Source organism: Neltuma alba, unplaced genomic scaffold (assembly GCF_004799145.2).
Source record: "Neltuma alba isolate B1F8T4 unplaced genomic scaffold, ASM479914v2 tig00007429_pilon, whole genome shotgun sequence".
Taxonomy (NCBI): Eukaryota; Viridiplantae; Streptophyta; class Magnoliopsida; order Fabales; family Fabaceae; genus Neltuma; species Neltuma alba.
In genome coordinates, this window is record NW_021634781.1 from 8,741 (window position 1) to 31,205 (window position 22,465).

At 32.2% G+C, this 22,465-nt stretch overlaps 2 protein-coding genes and 1 non-coding gene across 3 annotated transcripts; 2 read left to right on the plus strand and 1 right to left on the minus strand.

Moving 5' to 3' along the window:
• The first annotated feature begins 14,285 nt into the window (after positions 1 to 14,285).
• Positions 14,286 to 16,858, plus strand: LOC114752542 (CASP-like protein 4B1). Its single transcript, XM_028941282.1, has 3 exons — positions 14,286 to 14,693; positions 14,978 to 15,113; positions 16,433 to 16,858. Exons 1-3 carry the CDS (start codon positions 14,410 to 14,412, stop codon positions 16,622 to 16,624), a joined length of 612 nt encoding a protein of 203 aa, XP_028797115.1. The 5' UTR covers positions 14,286 to 14,409; the 3' UTR covers positions 16,625 to 16,858.
• Positions 16,859 to 17,139: 281 nt separating this feature from the next.
• On the minus strand, positions 17,140 to 19,668 carry LOC114752543 (probable WRKY transcription factor 33). The gene is made up of 5 exons (XM_028941284.1): positions 19,369 to 19,668; positions 19,142 to 19,267; positions 18,233 to 18,798; positions 17,973 to 18,134; positions 17,140 to 17,872 (listed from the first exon to the last, which is right to left on the minus strand). Exons 1-5 carry the CDS (start codon positions 19,633 to 19,635, stop codon positions 17,482 to 17,484), a joined length of 1,512 nt encoding a protein of 503 aa, XP_028797117.1. The 5' UTR covers positions 19,636 to 19,668; the 3' UTR covers positions 17,140 to 17,481.
• Positions 19,669 to 21,325: 1,657 nt separating this feature from the next.
• On the plus strand, positions 21,326 to 21,397 carry TRNAQ-UUG (transfer RNA glutamine (anticodon UUG)). The gene has a single exon. It is a non-coding gene; the product is annotated as a tRNA-Gln (tRNA).
• Positions 21,398 to 22,465: the final 1,068 nt, after the last annotated feature.

Here is a 22,465-nt window from a genome sequence, read left to right on the forward strand (position 1 = left end):
CTTATCCTAAAAGTACGGTGGGAGGTTAAAATCACGATTTATCGGGATTCTATAAAAATTATCCAAACACCCTAACCATGCTTCATAAGCACTTATTTGAATTTAAACGGGCTTATTTGAGATCCCACCGCTTAACCAAACAGGCTCTTAATCTTTTAACTTTAAAATGTATACTTTCAGTCTTTTAATTTCAAAATTGTTAATCTTAAATGATGATTTTTTGTAACAATCGTAGTTGTTTTGAACATTAAATTTAATATGTTAGTATTTGGTAATATTTTATCAGTATTCAAGAACTTAATATAATCATTTTTTGTTAATAATTTTAGAATTAAATGATTAAAAATTTACTTTTTAAAATTAAAAGATTAAAACAAAACGTTAAATGACTTAAAAATATACTTTAGCTAATAAAACAAAGAAGGGAACAAAAAGGAGAAAACGAGAACGGCACACAAGTATAATATGCCGAAATTAGAATAAGAGGAAATGTTCACGAAACATAAATTAAAAACTAAAAAAGAAATCTGAAGAAGGAAGCAAAAGTATAAAAAGGTCAAAAATGGAAGAGGGATCAGAGAAATTCTCGTGCCCTGCAGACAGCAATTGGAAACCGGTGAATGAAATCTTTTTTGACGTTGAGCTTAGTACAAGAACTCATCACATCAAGTTTCAGTCTTAAAAAATTCTCAAATTTCAATTCGGTCAAACGGAACTCTTGTTTATGAGGCTCTCTCTATTTATTTTAAGGTCAAAAGTATAATCTTAACTCCAATTTTATTTTTTATATACACTTAACATTCTGATCTTTTTATTTTGACACATTGAAAAATAAGATAATATTACTTTCGATTTTAATTATAAGATCTCGTTTGTATATTACAAATAAAATCTTATACTCCTCTGATACTATAAAAATCTTATATTTAGAACCAAAATAATAATTAGAATCGGAGATAATAATAAAATTACGCTAAAAAAATATCACGAGTAAAAGAATGGATGTGATGAAGCATTTAGCACAGGGGTAAAATTACGCTTTTATTTTTATTTAAGTGATATGTTTAGAAATGTGTAGAGGGAAGCAGCCAAGCAGGACAGGCCGGCGCCACGCGTGAAAGGGGAGATTGCGTGGCAAAGGCAAACGGAGGTTACCGTTGACTGGCGGAGTCGGTGGTGGGCGTTCAGCGATCATTCCAGTGGGCGCAACATAAAACAGAAAAAGCCTGCGATAGCCGTTATTTTTACTTTTTTCCCCTGTTGTCTTCATTCCTCCCATTTAATAATACCTGTCTTTTGCCAAAATTAATCTCCTTTTTTTTATAACTGAATTATAACCTATTTTTCAAAAACACTTTTGTTTGTGAAAAAATAGAGAGGAGAGATAATGAATAGAAAATATGAAAGACAACGAGTAAGATAAAAATAAAAAACATGTAACTAATAAAAAAGCAAAAATAAAAAATGCGTTAAATATTTAGATGCATTTGAAATTAGTTTATAAAAAAAAATATCCATTCCAAAAATTGTGACTAAGAAGGGGTAGTAACTCTCCGATTAGAACTTATACAAACTTCTAATTCAAACATCTTGTTATTTAAAATTGTAAACTTTTTATCCCTGTCTTAAATATGAGATTTTTTTAATGAATTGTTAAAATTCTAAAAAAAAAAAAGATGGCTATTTTTAATTAATATGTAAAAAATTTAGGACAAATTGATAAAATAATTTTATCTTTAAAAAAATTTGATATTTTCGTATGCTTTTTGCATGATATTGTTATGTGTTTCATGGTGAATTCACTTAGGAAACAAAAGAAAGTGCATGGCTAAACTCAAGCTTTGAATGATATAATAGAATGTGAAAATGTGTGATTTTCAATAAAGTTAGATTTCATCCTAAATAGATGTTGTGTCTACAAATATGGAAAGAGATCACACAGGAAGAAATGAACAAAAACCATAGAGAGCGATGGGGATAGTTTTGACAGTTATCAACGTTGCGTTTCTCAATATTCCCAAGTCTCAAGACATAGCGAATTATTATTATTTTTTAATCACAGCAAATGTGCTCATTATATTTTTTTATGCAAAAGCATACCTTTGCTCATTTAATTTTATACAAGGTATTTGGTTTGTCAGATTTAAAAAGTATATTTTTAGTTACCTAACTCTAAAATTGTTGATAAAAAATAATGATATTAAGATTTTAAGTGTTGATAAATCGTTATCAAATAATAATATAATATATTAGATTTAATTTTTAAAATAACCATGATTATTACAAAAAATATTATTTAAAATTTAAAGAATTAAATTGAAACACTGTATAAAGTTAAAAAAACTAAATATGTGGCTTTATTTATTTCTTAAAGAGGGGTTCAACACGTGACCTTGCACATTTAAAAAAAAATTTTAAAAACCATCACTAGTACTAGTTATAGATTATAAGCCAAACCCAAATAAGCTATTGCAAATTTGTAATGCATGGAAGATGAGAAGGAAAAGAATTAAAAATATTTTATACTCCTCCGATCCTTAATATATGACTCAATTGTTAAGTTGATTTTAGTCTTAAATATAAGATCCATTTCTCATATTTATCAATTTTTTCTAAATTATCCTTATGGATACTCCCTCAACCATAATCAAGTGAAAGAGGGAGATGGGGTATTAAAAAAGATTATTATAGTATTTTAGAAAAAATGTGTCACATTTTTTATAATTAACTAACTTACCTAACTTTCTTAATCTAATCAAATTAGTTAAATGGATCTTATATTAAGGACTAGAAGAGTTTATTTGTTCTATCACTTGAATACATCATATGATTACACAAATTTAATCATGCATGAAATTTGACATCAGGTTTAAAACAAACCATTTTTCCGAGAAAATTTTTTTCCCAAGAGAATACATTTTTGAGATTTTAAAATGTTCGTGTAATTTGGCATACAATCCAGGCCGGCAAGGCAAGGGAAAAAAACTATATTCTTTATGTGTGCTTTCTAATCGGATTAGGCGACATAAAAAGGAAGGCATATTTGGCATAACCAATCATTTTTTGAAGATAATGATAATAATAACTGACATCTAATAATACGTGTTCTTTTCCCTGTCATGTGGAATCATTTTTTGGGACTGGCCCACGTTTGGTGTATCCATGTGCCCACAATTATATAGGAAGTATTCTTCCTATTTTTAATATAAGATCTATTTAATTAATTTGATTAGATTTAAAAAGTTAGATAAGTTAGTTAATTATAAGAAATATGATATGTTTTTTTTAAAACACTATAGTCATTTTTTTAATATCCTCTTTCTCTTTTCTACTTGATTATGATTGAAGAAGTGTCTATAAGAATAATTTAAAAAATTGATAAATATTAGAAATAGCTTTTATATTTAAGACCAAAATTAAGTCAATAATTAGGTCTTATATTAAGGATCCGAGGAGTATATAATTATTTTGATTTAATACCTTTTTCTTTAAGGGAATATTTCATTGTACTTTATTTGTTTGGCTGGCATTTTCAATTGTCTATATTCCAATAACCAGTAAATTACATAACTATTCATGACAAGTGTCCCGCATTACACATTCTCTTATTCTTCCCCTCTTCCAAACAAAAGCCTTTTGGGGTCCAATAAAAACTTACCCTACAAGATTTTATGCCTGAAAACGACTCAAAAGTCATTGATTGGGATCAAGTGTTGGAGGTGTTTGTTTAATTTTTTTAAAATACATTTCGTCTGGTTTTATTTATGAGGTATTTTTTTTAATTAATTTGTGATATAACTTTTTATAAATTTTACATTTTCAATCTTGGTGATTAACGGTAAATTTTTTGTGCGGCCAAAGATGATTAATGGTAATTTTAAGAATAGTAAATTTTTATAAAAATTAATTATTTTTTTAAATTAATGTTTATCATTTTCAAACGCAGCCCTGTGCTAAGAGCTTTGGATGATTGGCACACTCAAAAGTCAAAAGTACTTGTTTTTAACCTACTCCCTCTTATTTTATTTATAAATTTTAAATTTGTGAAAGGTTTATTTTATAAATTTTAATTTTAATTTGTTTTAACATTTAATATATTTTTTTAATTTTGTTTTTAATTATTTATTTTTTTATCATAATTTTTCTTATCACCTTTCTCCACACATACTCTTTTATTTGTTTTTTCATTTTTTTTAACTAATTATTCATTATCCGTGAATAATTATTTGAAGATTAACTAGAGGGAATACTTCTCATACTCCACGAATTAAAATTAGAAGTTACCCTAAAAGGATTCTATAGCCATAAGATACGTGATCCTTGAACACGGATGAGTAGAAACTAACGGCCTCATTCCACTCTTTACTCGAGTAAACCTCCGGTCGCGCCGCAGATCGGCTAACGATGGCCTCATTGGACTCGACAGCCAAAACCCCGGCCCCGGAGCCGGCGACTACAAAGTTGAGAGACTCCGGAAGGGAGAAGAAGCAGAAGTCGCCGACGTTGCAAGACTCGCCGGCGATGGTGATGACATAAGCAAACCGAACGACAATAATGAAAACCCCAAACAGAAGCAACCGTATGAGAATATTCCTGAGAAAGCCGGGCTTCGCAGCGGCAGTCTCCATTGCAGCAGATTTAACACCTTTCCGGAAGAAAAATTTGATTTCACGCAAGAATGCACAAAAAAATAAACAAATGAATGAAAGCCGGAATTTTTCTTCTTTGGTGAAGAACTCAACGAGAAAAAGAATGAAAGGTATGGTTTTCCAGGAAGAGAATTATCGGGAGGAGAAGCGAGCGGAGGTGTGGTTAGCGCCGATGAGGACGGGTCTTCTGGACGAGAGGGAGGGAGATATGGGGGAATAGAAAGCGAAAATAGGAGCAAAACGGGATGATGACATGGCTGCGAGAAATGGAGCGACCCTAGGAAGCAAGGAAGAGTGAGACCATTAGTGGGAGGTCTGTGCGAGAGCTGAGAGAAGTCAGTTTCAGGAGATGAGATTGTGGGGGTTGAGGAGAGTTTCTGCGGAGAAAAGAGATAAAGAAAAGGGAAGAAAGAAGAGAGATGAAGCAGTAACGCGGCGTGGAGGGGTGACCGGGATAGCTGGTTGCACGCGGTGAGAATGCGGATGGAGCTGCGCAGACGAAGGAAGCGTCTCCATCTCTGATTCCTCAATTGCCCTTCCTTTTCTCCTAAATGACGCAATTGCCATGGATTAGATAGTTCATGCTCATCTATCCAAATCAACTCCCTAAAATTTTTTTGTTTTTAATCCTGAAGAAGCAATATTTATTTTAATTAATTTTATGGCTTTTTTACTAATATACTGCAAACAGTAAAACATATTACCAAAATCCTGCAAAGTGAAAATTATTTACCAGAATACAATACTTAAAATCGTTCATGTAAAGAACGAGTTTAAGATTGTAAGGAAGTCGTTCATGCGAAGATGAATTTACCTTTGCTATTTGTCCCATTTCCTAACAAGTCTGACACATACATTATTTTGAATAAAAAAGTAAACTTCATCACGCATACATCGATTTTGCCTTGCTCTCTCCTCTCTCTTCTCTCCTGCCACCGGAATCAAACGGAATATTTGAAAAATTGATGAGTAAGGAATAATTTGAAAAAACACACGGTGATGGCTATTTGGGGGAGGAAAAAAATGATTGATAGAGGTAATGTACAAATTATGGGATGGAGTAAAATAGGAAAATCAAATATACACTCACTTAATTCTTAATGTAAGATCTATTTATCTAATTTAAATAAATTAAAGAAACTAAATTAATTACTTGATTATGAATATGAGAAAGAAGGTAGATAAATGACTTACACTTAGAATCAAAATTTACCCTCAGACTAAATCCTACATTCAAGATAGGGGGAGTATATTATATCAAAAAATGTAAAGTATTTTTTTCCCAAATGTAAGACTTTTATCTATCTTAATTCTCATATTTATTATTTTTTCTAAATATAAGACCTTTATCTATTTTATTTCTCATGTTCATAATTTTTTTTCTAAATGTAAGATCTTTATCTATCTTATCTTTCATATTTATATCTATCTTAATTCTCGTATTTATCATTTTTTTTTCAAAAATATAATATTTTTATTTATTTTATTTCTTGTATTTATAATTTTTCCCTAAATGTAAGACCTTTATTTATATTATCTCTTATATTTATAATTTTTTTCAAACTAAAACACTTTTACATTTTTTGATATAATATACTCCTCCTGTCCTGAATGTAGGACTTAGTCTGAGGGTAAATTTTGATCCTAAGTGTAAGTCATTTATCTACCTTCTTTCTCATATTCATAATCAAGTAATTAATTTAGTTTCTTTAATTTATTTAAATTAAATAAATAGATCTTATATTAAAAATTAAGTGAGTGTATATTTGATTTTCCTATTTTACTCCACCCCATAATTTGTACATTAACTCTATCAATCATTTTTTTCCTCCCCCAAATAGCCATCACCGTGTGTTTTTTCAAACTATTCCTTACTCATCAATTTTTCAAATATTCCGTTTGATTCCGGTGGCAGGAGAGAAGAGAGAGGAGAGAGCAAGGCAAAATCGATGTATGCGTGATGAAGTTTACTTTTTTATTCAAAATAAGGTACGTGTCAGACTTGTTAGGACAATGGGACAAATAGCACAAGTAAATTTTATCTTCGCATGAACAATTTCCTTACAATCTTAAACTCGTTCTTTACATGAACGATTTTAAGTATAGTATTCTGGTAAATAATTTTCATTTTGCAGGATTTTGATAATATGTTTTACTGTTTGCAGTATATTAGTAAAAAAGCCTAATTTTATTCTTCCGTCCGTATTTGTTTGGTTCGGCCAAATGGTTAAGTGATACACTTTACGCCCATTTAGAGCAGTTTATAAATAATTTTTTAATAAGAATTTACAGAATACAAAGTAAATATATGAGTTTTGTCTTAATTTACATGAAATTTGTTTATAAGTGATTTTAATCGTAATGGTAAACAAGACTTTTATAAACCATACGAATTAATCTGAATTTTTTTTGCCATTGAATTAATCCGAATGAGATGTGGGCATTGAACATTGCATATAATCTAAGATTATCTAAATACACTTATAATTCACGAATATAAAATTGTGAAGTTTGGCTTATACATACATGTATAGATACATAATAGGACACGTAGAGAGTTCCAGAAAGGCCAAGGGCCAGGCCTTTCTATTCCATTTGACATAATGGATCATGATGAGACTTGATGGATCATATGTAGATGGAGGAGTAGGTTTTATCATTCAAATTTAAAAAAATTTAAATCACCAACAGGAGTTGGGTGTAGCGAAAGAAGCTAGTCCCTCTCAACGTGATGAATCAAGGTTTGAATCCCGGTTGCAAAAGGTACCCACATTTAGTGCCTAACAGTGTTTCGAATAGGATTACCTTCAATAAGAGAATATCTATGTTTAAAAAAAAAATTAAAATTAATACTCATAATTCTAAGAACCGTATGAATCATTCTTTGGGATAATAATAAGTAACAACTCAAAGATGTGACATTTAATTGATTGGCAATATCTAATTGGCCAACATTAAAAAATAAACCCATTTTATATTTTTTTTTAAAAGAAAAAGGAAAGAGAAATAGTGGAGCAAAGTAAAGAGGCAAGTCCATGTTGGTAACCTAATTGAAACAGTTGGCGCCACTAATTTCATGAACGAAGATGATGACGCAATTCTACAAGCTTCCGTGTTAATTACATAATTAAATTCTAATTATAAGTAATTGCAATACCATTATAATGGTATAATAATCAACTGCTAACTGCTGAATTTAAACTAACATCAGGTCCTGATTCATTATTATTATGAAATTTAAGTATAATGAAAATTGAAGTTGACGCCGGCTGACGTAAATCTTAATTTCAATTACGATATGCTGATTAAGAACGGGACGACGTCGTTGATAACAAATCTAGAAGTGTGTTTATGTGGGGGAGGCATGGTTCAGCTTTGAATATGGATTTGGTGTTGTGGGGTTTACGCAAATCTGCACGAGCCTTGTTCTCGGAGCAATCCTGTCCGTTCATAGCTTCTTCAAATTTTCCAAGTGAATCGTTGATACGGAGCGTGAGAGATTTTGATTGATTCCAATTCAGATTCTCTATAATCCAATTCACTTCTTTAAAAAGAATATAATCTTTTTTGAAAACAGAAAGTCTAAAAATAAAGATGATGCCTTGCGAGTTAAGTAATTTGATGCCTGGACCAGACGTGCACGAAAATCTCGTTGCAAATTGTGCTCTTATTTTGAGAAAGTGAGTGGAATGAAAAAAAAAAGAGCAAAGAAGGGGACAAAAAGGAGAAAAAGAGAACGGGACACAAGTATAATATGCCGAAATTAGAATAAGAGGAAATGTTCACGAAACATAAATTAAAAACTAAAAAAGAAATCTGGAGAAGAAGGAAGAAAAAGTATAAAAAGGTCAAAAATGGAAGAGGGATCAGAGAAATTCTCGTGCTGTTCTGTAAACAGCAATTGGAAACTGATGAATGAAATCTTTTTGTTTTTTTGGCCACTTCTCACTCACTCGTCCTGTTATTTTTTGACATTGCGCTTAGTACGAGAACTCATCACATCAAGCTTCAGTCTTAAAAAATTCTCAAAAATTTCAATTCGGTCAAACAGAACTATTGTTTATTGGGCTCTTTCTGTTTTTTTTTTGGATTTCCAATCGATTCACCAGAGTTTTGTGGATTTTCTGTATTCATGAGGAATCGAACTCGAGACCTCACTTAAGTAGAATCAAGCCGCTTACCACTCGGACCAATCCCAGTTGGTGGTGGGCTCTTTCTATTTATTTTAAGGTTAAAAGTATAATCTTAACTCCAATTTTATTTTTGATGTACATTTAGCATTCTGTTCTTTTTATTTTGATACATTGAAAAACAAGATAATATTATCTCTAGTATTAATTATAAGATCTCGTTTATAGACTATAAACGACATCTTATACTCCTTCGATCTTAAATATAAGACCTTTAAGAGTCTTATATTTAGAACCTAGTCTTATATATACTAGTATAAAAGTTTTATATTTAGGATCGGAGAAATAATTGGAAGAGGAGGTAATAATAAAATTACGCTAAAAAAATATCACGAGTAAAAGAATGGATGTGAGGAAGCATTTAGCATAGGGGTAACATTACGCTTTTATTTTTAAGTAATATGTTTAGAAATGTGTAGAGGGAAGCAGCCAAGCAGGCCAGGCCGGCGCCACTCGTGAAAGGGGAGATTGCGTGGCAAAGGCAAACGGAGGTTACCGTTGACTGGCTGAGTCGGTGGTCGGCGTTTAGCGAGCATTCCAGCGGGCGCAACATAAAACAGAAAAAGCCTGCGATAGCCGTTATTTTTACTTTTTTCCCCTGTTGTCTTCGTTCCTCCCATTTAATAATACCTGTCTTTTGTCAAAACTAATGCTTCTTTTTTTATATATAAATATACAAATAACTGAATTATAACTTATTCTTCAAAAACACTTTTGTTTGTGAAAAAATAGAGAGCAGAGACAATGAGTAGAAAATATGAAAAACAACGAGTAAGATAAAAATAAAAAACATGTAACTAATTAAAAGCAAAAAATAAAAAAATGCATTAAATATTTAGATACATTTAAAATGTAGTTTATAAGGAGAAAAATATCCAGTCCAAAAATTGTAACTAAGAAGGAGTAGTAAATCTCCAATTAATATTTATACAAACTTCTAATTGAAACATATTGTTATTCAAAATTATAAACTTTTTATCCCCGTCTTGAATATGAGATTTTTTTTAATGAATTGTTAAAATTAAAAAAAAAAGATGGCTATTTTTAATTAATATGTAAAAAATTTAGGAAATATTGTTAAAATAATTTTATATTTAAAAAAAGTAGGTGTTTTCGTATGCTTTTTGTATGATATTGTTATGGTTTCATGGTGAATTGACTTAGGAAACAACAGAAAGTGCATGTCTAAACTCAAGCTTTGAATCTCCGGTCAAAAAAAAAAAACTCAAGCTTTGAATGATATAATAGAATGTGAAAATATGTGATTTTCAATAATGTTAGATTTCATCCTAAGTAGATTCATGTTGTGTCTACAAATATGGAGAGAGATCACATAGGAAGAAATGAACAAAAACCATAGATAGCGATGTGGATAGTTTTGACACTTATCAACATTGAGTTTCTTAATATTCCTAAATCTCAAGACATGGCGAATAATTATTTTTTTCTAATCATAGCAAATGTGATCATTATATTTTTATGCAAAAGTATAATTTTGCTCATTTAATTTTATATAAGGTATTTGGTTTCTTAGATTTAAAAAGTATATTTTTAGTTACCTAACTCTAAAATTGTTAATAAAAAAATAATATATTAGATTTAATTTATGACACATAAATAAGATTTTAAATGTTGATAAATCGCTACCAAATAATAATATAATATATTAGATTTAATTTTTAAAATAACCATGATTATTATAAAAAATATTATTCAAAATTTAAAGGATTAAATTGAAACACTGTTAAAAAACCAAATACGTAGCTTTATTTATTTCTTAGAGAGGGGTTCAACATGCAACCTTACACATTAAAAAAAAAAAAACCCCATCATTAGTACTAGTTACATATTATAAGCCAAACCAAAATAAGCTATTGCAAATTTGTAATACATGGAGGATGAGAAGGAAAAGAATTAAAAATATTTTATATATATTTTTTCTATTGCTTGAATATATCATATGATTACACAAATTTAATCATGCATGAAATTTGACAACATCAGGTTTAAAACAAACCATTTTTGCAGGAAAAAAATATTTCCAAGAGAAGACATTTTTGAAATTTTTAAAATGTTCATCTAACTTGGCATACAATCCAGGCCGGCAAGGCAAGGCAGGGGAAAAACCTATATTCTTTATGTGTGCTTTTTAATCGGATTAGGCGACATAAAAAGGAAGGCATATTTGGAATAGCCAATCATTTTTTGAAGATAATGATAATAATAATTGGCATCTAATAATGCGTGCTCTTTTACCTGTCATGTGGAATCAGTTTTTGGGACTGGCCCACGTTTGGTGTATCCATATGCCCACAATTATATATTGAGTATTTCTCCGATTTTTAATATAAGATCTATTTAACTAATTTTATTAGATTAAAAAAGTTAGATAAATTAGTTAATTATAAGAAATATGACATCTTTTTCTTAAAATACTATAATCATTTTTTTTAATATCCTTTCTCCCTTTTCTACTTAATTATGATTGAAGGAGTGCCTATAAGAGTAATTTAAAAAAATTGAAAAATATTAGAAATAGCTATTATATTTAGGACCAAAATTAACTCAACAATTAGCTCATATATTAAGGACCCAAGGGGTATATAATTATTTTGATTTAATACCTTTTTCTTTAAGGGAATATTTCATTGTACTTTATTTGTTTGGCTGGCCTTTTCAATTGTCTATATTCCAATAACCAGTAAATTACATAACTATTCATGACAAGTGTCCCGCATTACATATTCTCTTATTCTTCCCTTCTTCCAAACCAAAGCCTTTTGGGGTCCAATGAAAACTTAGCCTGCAAGATTTTATGCCTGAAAACGACTCAAAAGTCATTGATGTGGATTTTCCAAATGTTAGAGGTATTTGTTTAATTTTTTTTAAAATACATTTCGTCTAGTTTTATTTATGAGGTTTTTTTTTATGAATTTTTCATATAACTTTTTTATAAATTTTACATTTTCAATCTTGGTGATTAATGGTAAATTTTTTTTTTGGCCAAAGATGATTAATGGTAATTTTAAGAACAGTAAAATTTTATAAAAATTAAATTTTTTTAAATTAATGTAAAGTAATTAATACTGGTATATCCTTACCCAAAAAAAAAAAAAAAGATTGTAAGGAGCATGATATAATGTTTATCATTTTCAAACACGGTCCTATGGTAAGAGCTTTGTACTTTAGCTGCTATGATCAGCTCTGGTGGATGTTTAGCGCTGGTTTGGACGATTGGCACACTCAAAAGTCAAAAGTACTTGTTTTTAACCATTTCCCTCCTATTTTACTTATAAGTTTTAAATTCGTAAAAAAATATGATTTATTTTATAAATTTTACTTAGAATTTGTTTTAACATTCAATCTGTTTTTTTTAATTTTTTATTTTCTCTGTTATCATAATCTTCATGTTCATATTTCTCCACACATACTCTTTTATTTGTTTTCTCATTTATCATAAGGCTATTTTTGAAAACAAAAATATATTTCTAACCCATTCATTACTTTTAACTAATTATTCGTTATTCGTAAGTAGTTATTTGAAGATTATAATGAGAACCAGAGGGAATACTTTTCATACTCCACAAATTAAAATTAGAAGTTACTCTAAAAGGATTCTATTGCCATTTCAAACAAGCTTATAATGCAACCTCCGGTCCTAATTATAAAACTCTGTTTATAGACTATAAACTAGATCTTACTACCTCTGGTCCTAATTATAAGAGCCAGTTGAATAATTTGAGGAGATTAAGAAAGTAAGTTGAGTTAGTTATTTGTCCTAAATAGGTGTTGTCTTTCCTAAAATATCCTTGCTAATCAAGTGTATTGACTAAAACTGTAATTATTAAAAGGACTATCATGAAAAAAATTGAGTAAATATGAGAGACAAAATGGATTGGGGTTTTATATTTAGGACCAAAATAAAAGTCAAATAGGGTCTTATATTAAGGATCGAAGGTAGTATAATTAAGATAGGAAGTAGTGTGTGTATATATATAATATTAATAAAGAATTGGCAGATACCAAGGAAACAAAAAAAAAATTGGGGATGCGTTGATCATGAAGCAGCGGGCAGCCGCTTTGTGAGGGAATCCAAATCAGCGTAAGCTGGAAGCAGGTGGAATGAGAGACAGATCTCGAAGCTTCTGTCGCAGAGAGAGCCAGAAGCATATGTCAAGCCATACCCAAAATTCTTCATTTCTTCCAACTCCTTTAGTATTAGTCCCATTTCTTCTCCATTGGGCCCAGCCCATGGGTTGGTCATGCTGGCCCGTTAGGCCCAACTTCAGATCACATTGACTACCCCACAGATCCACGTTACATCGCCAAAACTTCCTTTTACCTCAAAACATCACAATTATATGCGTAATAGGATTCTTTACAAAATAATATTATATTAATAAATCAGCAATTAAAACCCTTTACTTTTTTTTTTCTTTTTTCCTTTTTAAAAAAAGAAGAGCACTGCTTACTTATCTTTAAGATAAACTTCAAACCTTTTGGATTATATTTCTTATCTCCATGCCGCTTTAAAGAAACAATTAAGAGCTGTGTTATGCAGTTTTTTAAAGTAAAAATATTACCATTATAACAAAAGGAAACAACACCCAAACAGAAGTTTTAATCAAATACAAATATTTCTTATATATGTTTAAAATGATCCGAGAAATAAGTTCACGCTTTGTTTCACTCATTCTATTTTTAATACTATTTTTCCCATTTCAAACATATTTTACAGTCACAGATTTCTAAACCAAAAGCCAAAAGAATTTCGAATACTCCCTTGGCTTTATTATATTACCCTGACTTTAATTATAAGACCTCATTTGTAATTTATAAATACGGTTTTGTAATTAAAACCAAAAGTACTACCCCTGATCCTTAATATAAGATCTTGTTTGACTTTTATTTTGATCCTAAATATAAGACCACAATCTACTTTGTTCCTCAAGGGAATCTTTCTAACGATAGTAGCTATAACCAAGACACTTAATTAGCAAGAATATTTTAGAAAAAACAATATCTATTTATTACAAATAACTAACTTAACTTATTTTCTTAATCTTATCAAATTAGTGAATTAGCTCCTATAATTAAGATAGGAGGTAGTAGTATTTATTTTTTCAGGAGAACAGACATGCCCTTTCTCAATTCTCAAGCAACATGTGAAAAAAAAAACTAAAAGTTTTGAAATGTTGCTATTTTATAAAAGAGAAGCCAAACAGAATATGAAACAAAAACGACGATTTATAGAACATTGGTTTGGGCGTTTCGGTGGTGGGTCCACTTCGTACAGCTGGCACGCATAACGAGTGGGAATGCCTTGCCGTGATCCGCTTCTTAAGGCCATTCATCCGACGCCACGTCATCCCGCCATTACACTTCACGCCTCGCTCTCACTCTTCCTTCTTTAACTACCTTAACGATTTGCTCTCACTCCAAACTTCTCAACCGAAAACATTCGACAGATCACACTTTCCTGTCTTAAAGCAAAATATCCAAATTCCCCTCTTGCAGTTTCATCTTCATTCCTTCATTCTCATTTTTCCGAATTTGTTATTCGGATAGAGATGTCGGAGTTTCCCGATTCACCGACAAAGACGAATTTCGATTCTTCTCCGGCCAAACAGGCACCGGCGTCGCCTTTGCCGGATTTAGAGCAGGATCAAACGCAGCCGCGAATTGGCGGCGGAGATGGTGGAATATTAAGGCGATGGAAGAGGGACGATTTGTTGAAGAAAGGCTCGTTGTTACTGAGAGGAATTGCCCTGCTTTTCTCTCTGATCAGTTTCATCGTCATGGCCTCCAATAAGCACGGCGATTGGAAAAATTTCGACAGATACCCGGAATATAGGCAATTTAATCTCCCATCTCTATCTTCCTTTCATTTTTTTTATTCCATATTTTCTTGTCGAATGGATTGAAATTTCCTAGGCTTTCATGAAAATTTGATTACTGTTTCCGTTGTCAATCACCGCAAATGCCAATGGGGTTGCTATGTTCTTCATTTTAACTCCAAAATTGCTAGCTACGGAGCATTTGTATCGGAGAACCCTTTTTTTTTCTTTCTAAATTTAAATCGAAGTTCAGTTTTGTTTGTTTCTGGGATACTGAATATGCATCCGTAATTCCGCACAGGTATGTTCTGGCGATATCGATTTTATCGACACTGTACACCGGCGGCCAAGTGCTCCGGCAAGTTCAGGAAATCTCTACCGGAAAGAACTTTCTGGATCCCAGGACAGCTTTGCCGTTGGACTTCATAGGAGATCAGGTTTTCCTATTCCTTCCTCAATTTCTATTAACCGGCCCATTTTTTTCTTTTGATAATGCCATATATGTCCTCTTAAGATTTTCAGAAGTTGGCGGGTTATGATTATTCTATGTGAGTTAAGGACAATAATCTTGCCGGTAAAAAAAAAAAAAAGAACTTCTGTGTACATATAAAGGACGCACGACGAAAAATTGCGTATTTAAATAATTAAATGAATTTATTTAATTAAAGATTATTAATTAAGACGAGCCACTCGTAATTCTGAAAAGGTTGAATAGGTAGCTTAGAAACTAGACTTTGTTTCGAAGTTACCCCCACGAAGGGATTGAAAATGAATGTCTATTTGTCAAGTAATATAAAAGTGCGTTCATATGGAAGAACTTTCCCACTGGTTCTTAGTGATCCTACCTGTAAAGTTATATATATAATACCATATCTTGTCTTTAATATAAGAGTTTGTTTAACTTTTATTTTGATTCTAAATATAAAATCCCAATCTACTTTGACTCTTATATTTTTTTATTTTTTTCAAAAATAATTCTTATAATAATAATAGTTATAGTCAATATACTTGATTAGTAAGGATATTTTAGGAAAGATAACACATATTTATTACAAATAACTAACTTAACTAATTTTTTTTAATTACTTAAATTAGTCAACTAACTCTTATATTAGATGTTAAAGACTGGAAGTAGTATATAAATAAATTTTATATAATGTATAAGTTATTGGGTCCTACACATGGCCCCGCAGTATAATTAAGGGAGTGTTTAGATAGAAACCAAACTATGGTTTTAGAAGTGTTTTTACGGATTACGAAGTAAATATATGGAGGAGATTACCTCGTTTTGTGAAAAAGTGCTTCTGAAACCACGGTTTTGGAGCACCCAAACAGGCCCTAAGTTGACCTGTATTTTGGAGGCAGACCAGACACTTCATTTGAATGGTTCAAACTTGAAAGTTTCGTTGTCTAAATTAAAAAAAGGAAAAAGAATGTAATTGTCGTGAATAAATATGTTCGTTTGTCAAATGGCTGTAATTAAAAAATATATATAGTGCTATCATATTCCCCTTGTTGTAAAGACTAAAGAGTCTTTCACTTGTACATCTTGTATTGACATTAAAACTTAAGAACGAGATATTACCAAGGACTTCCACCATTACTATCATATTATAAAAGAAATGCTTTACTAAGTCAATGAAAAGGTGATTTATTGAGGCCAAAGAATTAAAAAAATGAATAGGTGATCTTATTTAAGAAATGCTAAATTTTTTGAAGCCTATAGTAAGCGATCATCTGATTTTGTTGAATGCAGATAATGGCGTATTTGTTGATATCAGCATCATCTTCGGCGGTTCCATTGACAAACAGTATGAGGGAAGGATCTGACAATATATTCACAGACTCTTCGGCTGCAGCCATTAGCTTCTGCTTCTTGGCCTTCCTTGCTGCCGCTGCTTCCTCCCTTCTTTCTGGCTACAAATTATCAACCCAATCTTATATCTGAACTTCTTCATAATTATATATACTTTCATTTCTTAAACATACTTAGATTACATCCATCATACCTTTGTTTGTCTGTACATTACCTTTGTGTGAAGAAGAATGAAAGAGATTGTAAGAGGTGTTTGGAGTGTGAGAGTAGTGTTTTATATTCAAAGTTCTAAAGCTTTTCATGTCATTAGCTCTCGCTTTTTATATTTCTGAATAAAAATTTCCACTTTAATCATAAAAAAAAAAAGGAAGGAAACTTTTGACTCTGTTCAATGGTTTTGTATATCCTTTGACTAGTTCTTAACACGGTGAGCCTATTCTGAACCTTGTTTATTCTTACTCCCGCCAAATCAGAAGGCAACTGCCATTTTTACTCAGTCTTATCCATCCTTAGAACTGCAAGGCATTTCATCATTATTCACAATTCAATACCTAAAAAGACAACAGTTTAGAACTCACGTGAGTAGCAGAAATTTGTTGTGTTGTGTGGGCGTGTTTAACTTCCTGGGCTGAGGCGATGCAAATATGAAAATTTAAAACTTCATTGGTAATAATCTTTATTGAAAGCAAGAAGTGGCACAAATACGTCAAAGCTACATGAAAATCTCTCTCTTTCGAACTAAACAAATACAACAAAAGAATAACATAAATTATCAGCTGTACCACCTCCTATGTCCTACATTTATGTTGACTGTTAAAATCCTTCTTGTCCCTTATTATTTCCATGATTCTTTGTTTCTATTCCTCTATAAGTGCCTAATATCGTATGTGTTATACAAAGCCATGTCTGTGTGTATACGCTTCCTTCCTTTTGGACGTTAATGACTGAAGGAATGAATCTTCCTTCTTCTCATCCTCGGCCTTGGAGTATCATGCATCAGTGTTGTACGATCCCATTGATCTGACGAAATCGGAGTATGCAAAACTTGCTGGGCTCTGCAACATGTCAAATGGGAATGGTTCTTGATTTGCAGGTGTTGGCTGGCTTGTGTTATGAAGCGAATGTGTGAAGCTTGGTTTGCCTGAAAAGCTGGTCAGTGCAGAAGACGCCGATGGCCTTATTGGCGCGGTTACATTGTTGCTGGTGGTGTTGTTGTTCAGAGAAGCTGCGTTCAGGTTATAACTCCCACTCCCTCGTGCTGCAGGAACATCATGGTTGTGTTTCCCTTCGTACGTTGTGATCACAGCTTTCAGATCATGAGCAGCTCGCTCTATATGTTTCCTCACTGAACAGCCTGGAGCTGTGCACTTGTAGTAACTCCTGCAGATACAAGAATTTGATCAGTTTCAGCCCCATGGTAACAAAAAGAAATTGCAATCAAGGTTTCTTAAAAGGGTTTTTATCAGAATCAGTTAAATACCTTGGGTTTGGGTTTCCTTTAACTACTTTCTGACCATATTTCCTCCATCTGTAGCCATCATCAAGAATATCAATTTCACTTGTAGTTTGAACCACGACTCTTGGTTCCCTCACAGTCCTATTCCCGGAGGAGGCATAGCAATCAATTTCATTCTCCCCTTTCCTGACAAAAAAGGAACAGAAAAGAATCAGAATCAGATCTTGTCATGTATAAATCAAAGCAGGGTATTAACATTGTAATACTATACTATATGGCCTTACCATCTTTTGGCATCCGGGCCATAGTCATTGTCATCACCCCCAGAGTAACATGCTTGTGATGTGTTCTCGAAGTCATCTTCCCCAACAGAGACAGAAGAATCTTCTTGCAGAGAGGCCCGGTCCATTTGCAGATTCCCCAGGGTCACCGCCGATTGATCAGAAACACCAGAATTGGTACAAGAGGAAGAAGGTTGAATTGATTGAGAACTAGATCTTCTAGTGGACTGAGGCTTGGGATGGTTATGCGTTCCCTTATATACTATCTCAGTAATTTGTCCATCCGGGGACTTTTCAACCTTCTTCTTCATGTTGCAACTGGGATGCGTGCACTTGTAATAACTGCGAGGATTTTCGCTTGCCTTCACCTGTTTCTGTCCATATTTTCTCCAGTTGTACCCATCATCTGACCTCTTTTGCTCTCTTATGGACTGGGACGAATTTGAGTAGTTCGTATAACCAGAAGCGGGAGCCAAATTGGTTTGTATCTGTGGTTCTGAGGAGAATGATGGATACTCAGATTTTGTAGCTGTCTGGTCATTCCATGGTTCTTGTTTCAGTGGTTCCTGCTGCACGAACATCAACAAATTATTTTGTCAGTTCTGATTATGTAGTTTGAGAATTATAACATAGTCTATTGTCCGTCAGGACAAAAAACATCCGTCTATATTCTTGACAGTTAAATACTTTCAACTTCAGCATATAACCGTTGAGTTTTCGAAATCTGAATATTGTTTTAGTTACAAAAAGATCAAACTTTGAATACACTGACAAAAAAGGACAAAGGAAAGATTAAAAAAAAAAGGGAAGAAGGAAGAAGACAATTCAAAGGACCGTTTACGCAGAAGTAAAAACAAGAAACTAGTCCAGTCAAAGGTCGTCCATGTTACACAAGAATAGAACAGAACTCACCGCCTGAAACATGCTCGAAGAATACTCCGAGAAGGACAACGGCTTGGATTGGGTTTGGAAGGAGAAGTCAGAGAATGGTTTCTGCTGCTCCTCCTTGTTATCAAACGTCTCAGTAGAAGGAAGACCCTAAAACCACAGAAAAAAACACAGAAACCCCACAATCAGAAAACGAGCAACAGCATCAAATCAGAACAACAAGAACAAAGAAAAGGAACAGTAGAACTCACATTTGGGGATGAAAGGAACAAGGGGGAGCTCAAGAACTGGGTGGGGCTGAACCCGGAAGGGAAAGACAAGTAAGAGGAAGGGGAGAGAGGGGAGGGAGAAAGGGGCAGAGAAGGAGGCGGGGTTGACTTGAATTTGGGGATTTCAGAAGAAGTCCAGCGATCATCCATGGAAAGGAGTTCTGTGAAGGAGGTCGTCATGAAATGAGAGGAAGACGAGAAGCTCTGCTCGGGTTTGAATTCAAATGAGGGAGAGGGGCGTGAAGGCATATAAAAGGAGAAGGAGGGAGGGAGGGAGGTATATGTAAAAGAAGTCAGGGGAGATACTTCGGAGAAGCTCAAAAGGGGGGAAGTTTGACTGTGGAAAATCCAAGACGGGTCAAGGCTTGTGGGTTTGACTGGGGAGGAGGAGGAGGAAGAAGGAGAGAGGCGGCTGGCTGGTTAATAGGATTGTGATGTGTTGTGGGGGGCCACGTGTCTTGTTACGGGCCATCCTTGTCCCTAATTCATGCCTCTCTCCCCATATCACTGGACCCTTTTTTGAGTCCCAATTTATTACAATTACACGCTTTTTCATGTATCACACCAAATTTGTAAACTTACTGAATGAATTTCTTCGATTTAATTCATAATTTCTATGCCATTTAATTTCTTCCCAATTATGATTTATAACTTACTTTTCAGTATATTTAAAAAATTTTAAGTGCTTAAAAATTTAATCATTTTCTAATTTTATTGTCGTTTAATTACTCCCTCCGTTCCTTATTATAAGAGACATTTGATGCTTATGGTATGTTCCCATATATAAGAGACACTTAAAAGTTGTCTCTATTTTTTTGTATTGATTTCCTATTTTACCCCTATTTATTTTGTCTCCAACTCATACTCTCTCTCCCTCCCACTTCTCTTTCTTTCAATAATTTAATTGTTCTCTCTCATACTCTCTCTCCTTATTAATGGGGGGTATTGTTGGAAAAAACATTATACTTTTTACACATTAATTGTCCTCAACTAATTTTAACTATTTTTTTTATCAACGTAATTTGATTATTTGTCTCTTATAATAAGGAACGGAGGGAATAATATACAATACACTTATATTAAAAATTTAATGACATGATTTATAAATATGATAAAAAAATCTTTTTGTCTCTATATTATAAATAGGAGCAGAAGATAATGTTGTAGCATGATTTATCATAAATTTTTATGTTTTGTATTGATGTATAAAAGTAAATAAAAATTAAATTTGAAATATAAAAATTGTCCCAGAATAAATATTTTATAAATGTTTTCTTATGTATTTTTTGGATCAATATTCTGTCTTCTTACATTTGTTCAAACTTAATCACATGAGATTTGATTTGAAAGATGTCTAAAGTTTTATTTTGTTATTCATGTTCTGCAATATTTGGATGCAGTGTCATTATATTTAGGTAGAAATATTGTATATTGATAATAAAATTAAATCTAGTGTTAATAAAAAGTATTTAAGCCATCTTGGGTTAGTTCAAATGATAAGGGAATGGCTTCAGCCCTTAAAAAAACGGGGGACTTTTTTTACTTTTACTATTTATATTATATATTTATTATTAGAAATGTAAATTACCACAATAACGAGTCTTGAAAGGTCAGAATTTTTCTGGTCAAAAAAAGAAAGCTAGCAATAGCATTTCTAACTCTGATTCTGAAGACAGAATATTTTGGGGAATGTTTATGTCATTTGAATTATAATTCTTTTTTTTTTCTTTGCTTATATCATGAATTATAATTCTTATGATTTCGATCAAAAAAATTATAATTCTTATGATGGACAGATATAAACGGTAAATTAGTAATGGGAATTTATAAGTTTTCCAACTGAAAACTTAATGCTAATCATTCTAACACAAGTGTCATTAAGCCCGCAGGGACACCGACAATAGATATGAAATATGTAATTAAAGCTCCTGTCAATAAAGGTTCCATGGTGTAGTGGTTAGCACTCTGGACTTTGAATCCAGCGACCTGGGTTCGACTCCCGGTGGGACCTTTTGTTTTCACCCACCTTCTCATTTGCATAGGGATTTTAAGAAGGATTCATATTTCTATAATTTGGATTTTGTTTTTACTATGAAATTTGTAAATCGTTGAGAGACAAAATAATAAAAGGAAGAGCACAAATAAATTATAAAGTTTTGCAAAATTTACATTTCAAATGATCCTCTTATTATGCTTACCGTTTATCCAAATATAATTTAGATTATATTTTATCTAATCTTAGCAAACCAACGTTGAAAGAAATTATAATACAAAACTTAGGATCTGCTTAGCCATGAGCCATTTAGCTGTATACTCTCTCCCATAAGAACATGATTTTTTTAAAAAGCATAATTATATTATTTGTTTGCTTCCAACATGGCGCCACTTAGTATTATAACAAAGAATATTAAACATGAAGTAGGATGAAATATACGATACACGCAAACCAGGAATGTGTAGTTCATGTTGGGGCCTACACAGAACACTCTCATGATTGAAGTTATTGAATGGATGTAAATAAGACATGTGGGGGATTGACCATACAACTTCAACAAGGGGTACTATTCAATGTTAGTACAATTGGTGACAAAGATGACTGTTTGCAACAACCCAACCCAAGTCTACGCGGCAGGTTTGTGGCCTTCTTGGTGCATTCTCATCTCTGGCCCTTCAACTTAGAGAGGAGGGAGTGATCATAGTTTAAAAAATAATTTTATGATATATAGAGTAAGTATGTAAGAAAAGTTTTGTCTCAATTTGCATGAAAGTATTTTTTGTTTAGCCAAACACTCCCTTAATTACATTCATAAAATTAAAAAAGAATTACTGTGAAATCTTAAATAAATAATATAAGGGTTAAGGTGAGCCCAGCACCCTGAACTATTTACCCAGGCGCGTCCAGTGGCCTAAAGTAATTTTGGGTGCACTCAGTGTCCTAAACTAATTAAAATGGTGCGTCCATATCCCAGGCTAACAGAAATGTTATGTTTAACTGTTACTTTCCTGACTCAACTTAAAGTTGACCCCATATATTCTAAATGGTACACATATGGACATTTGATATGTATTATTCTTACTC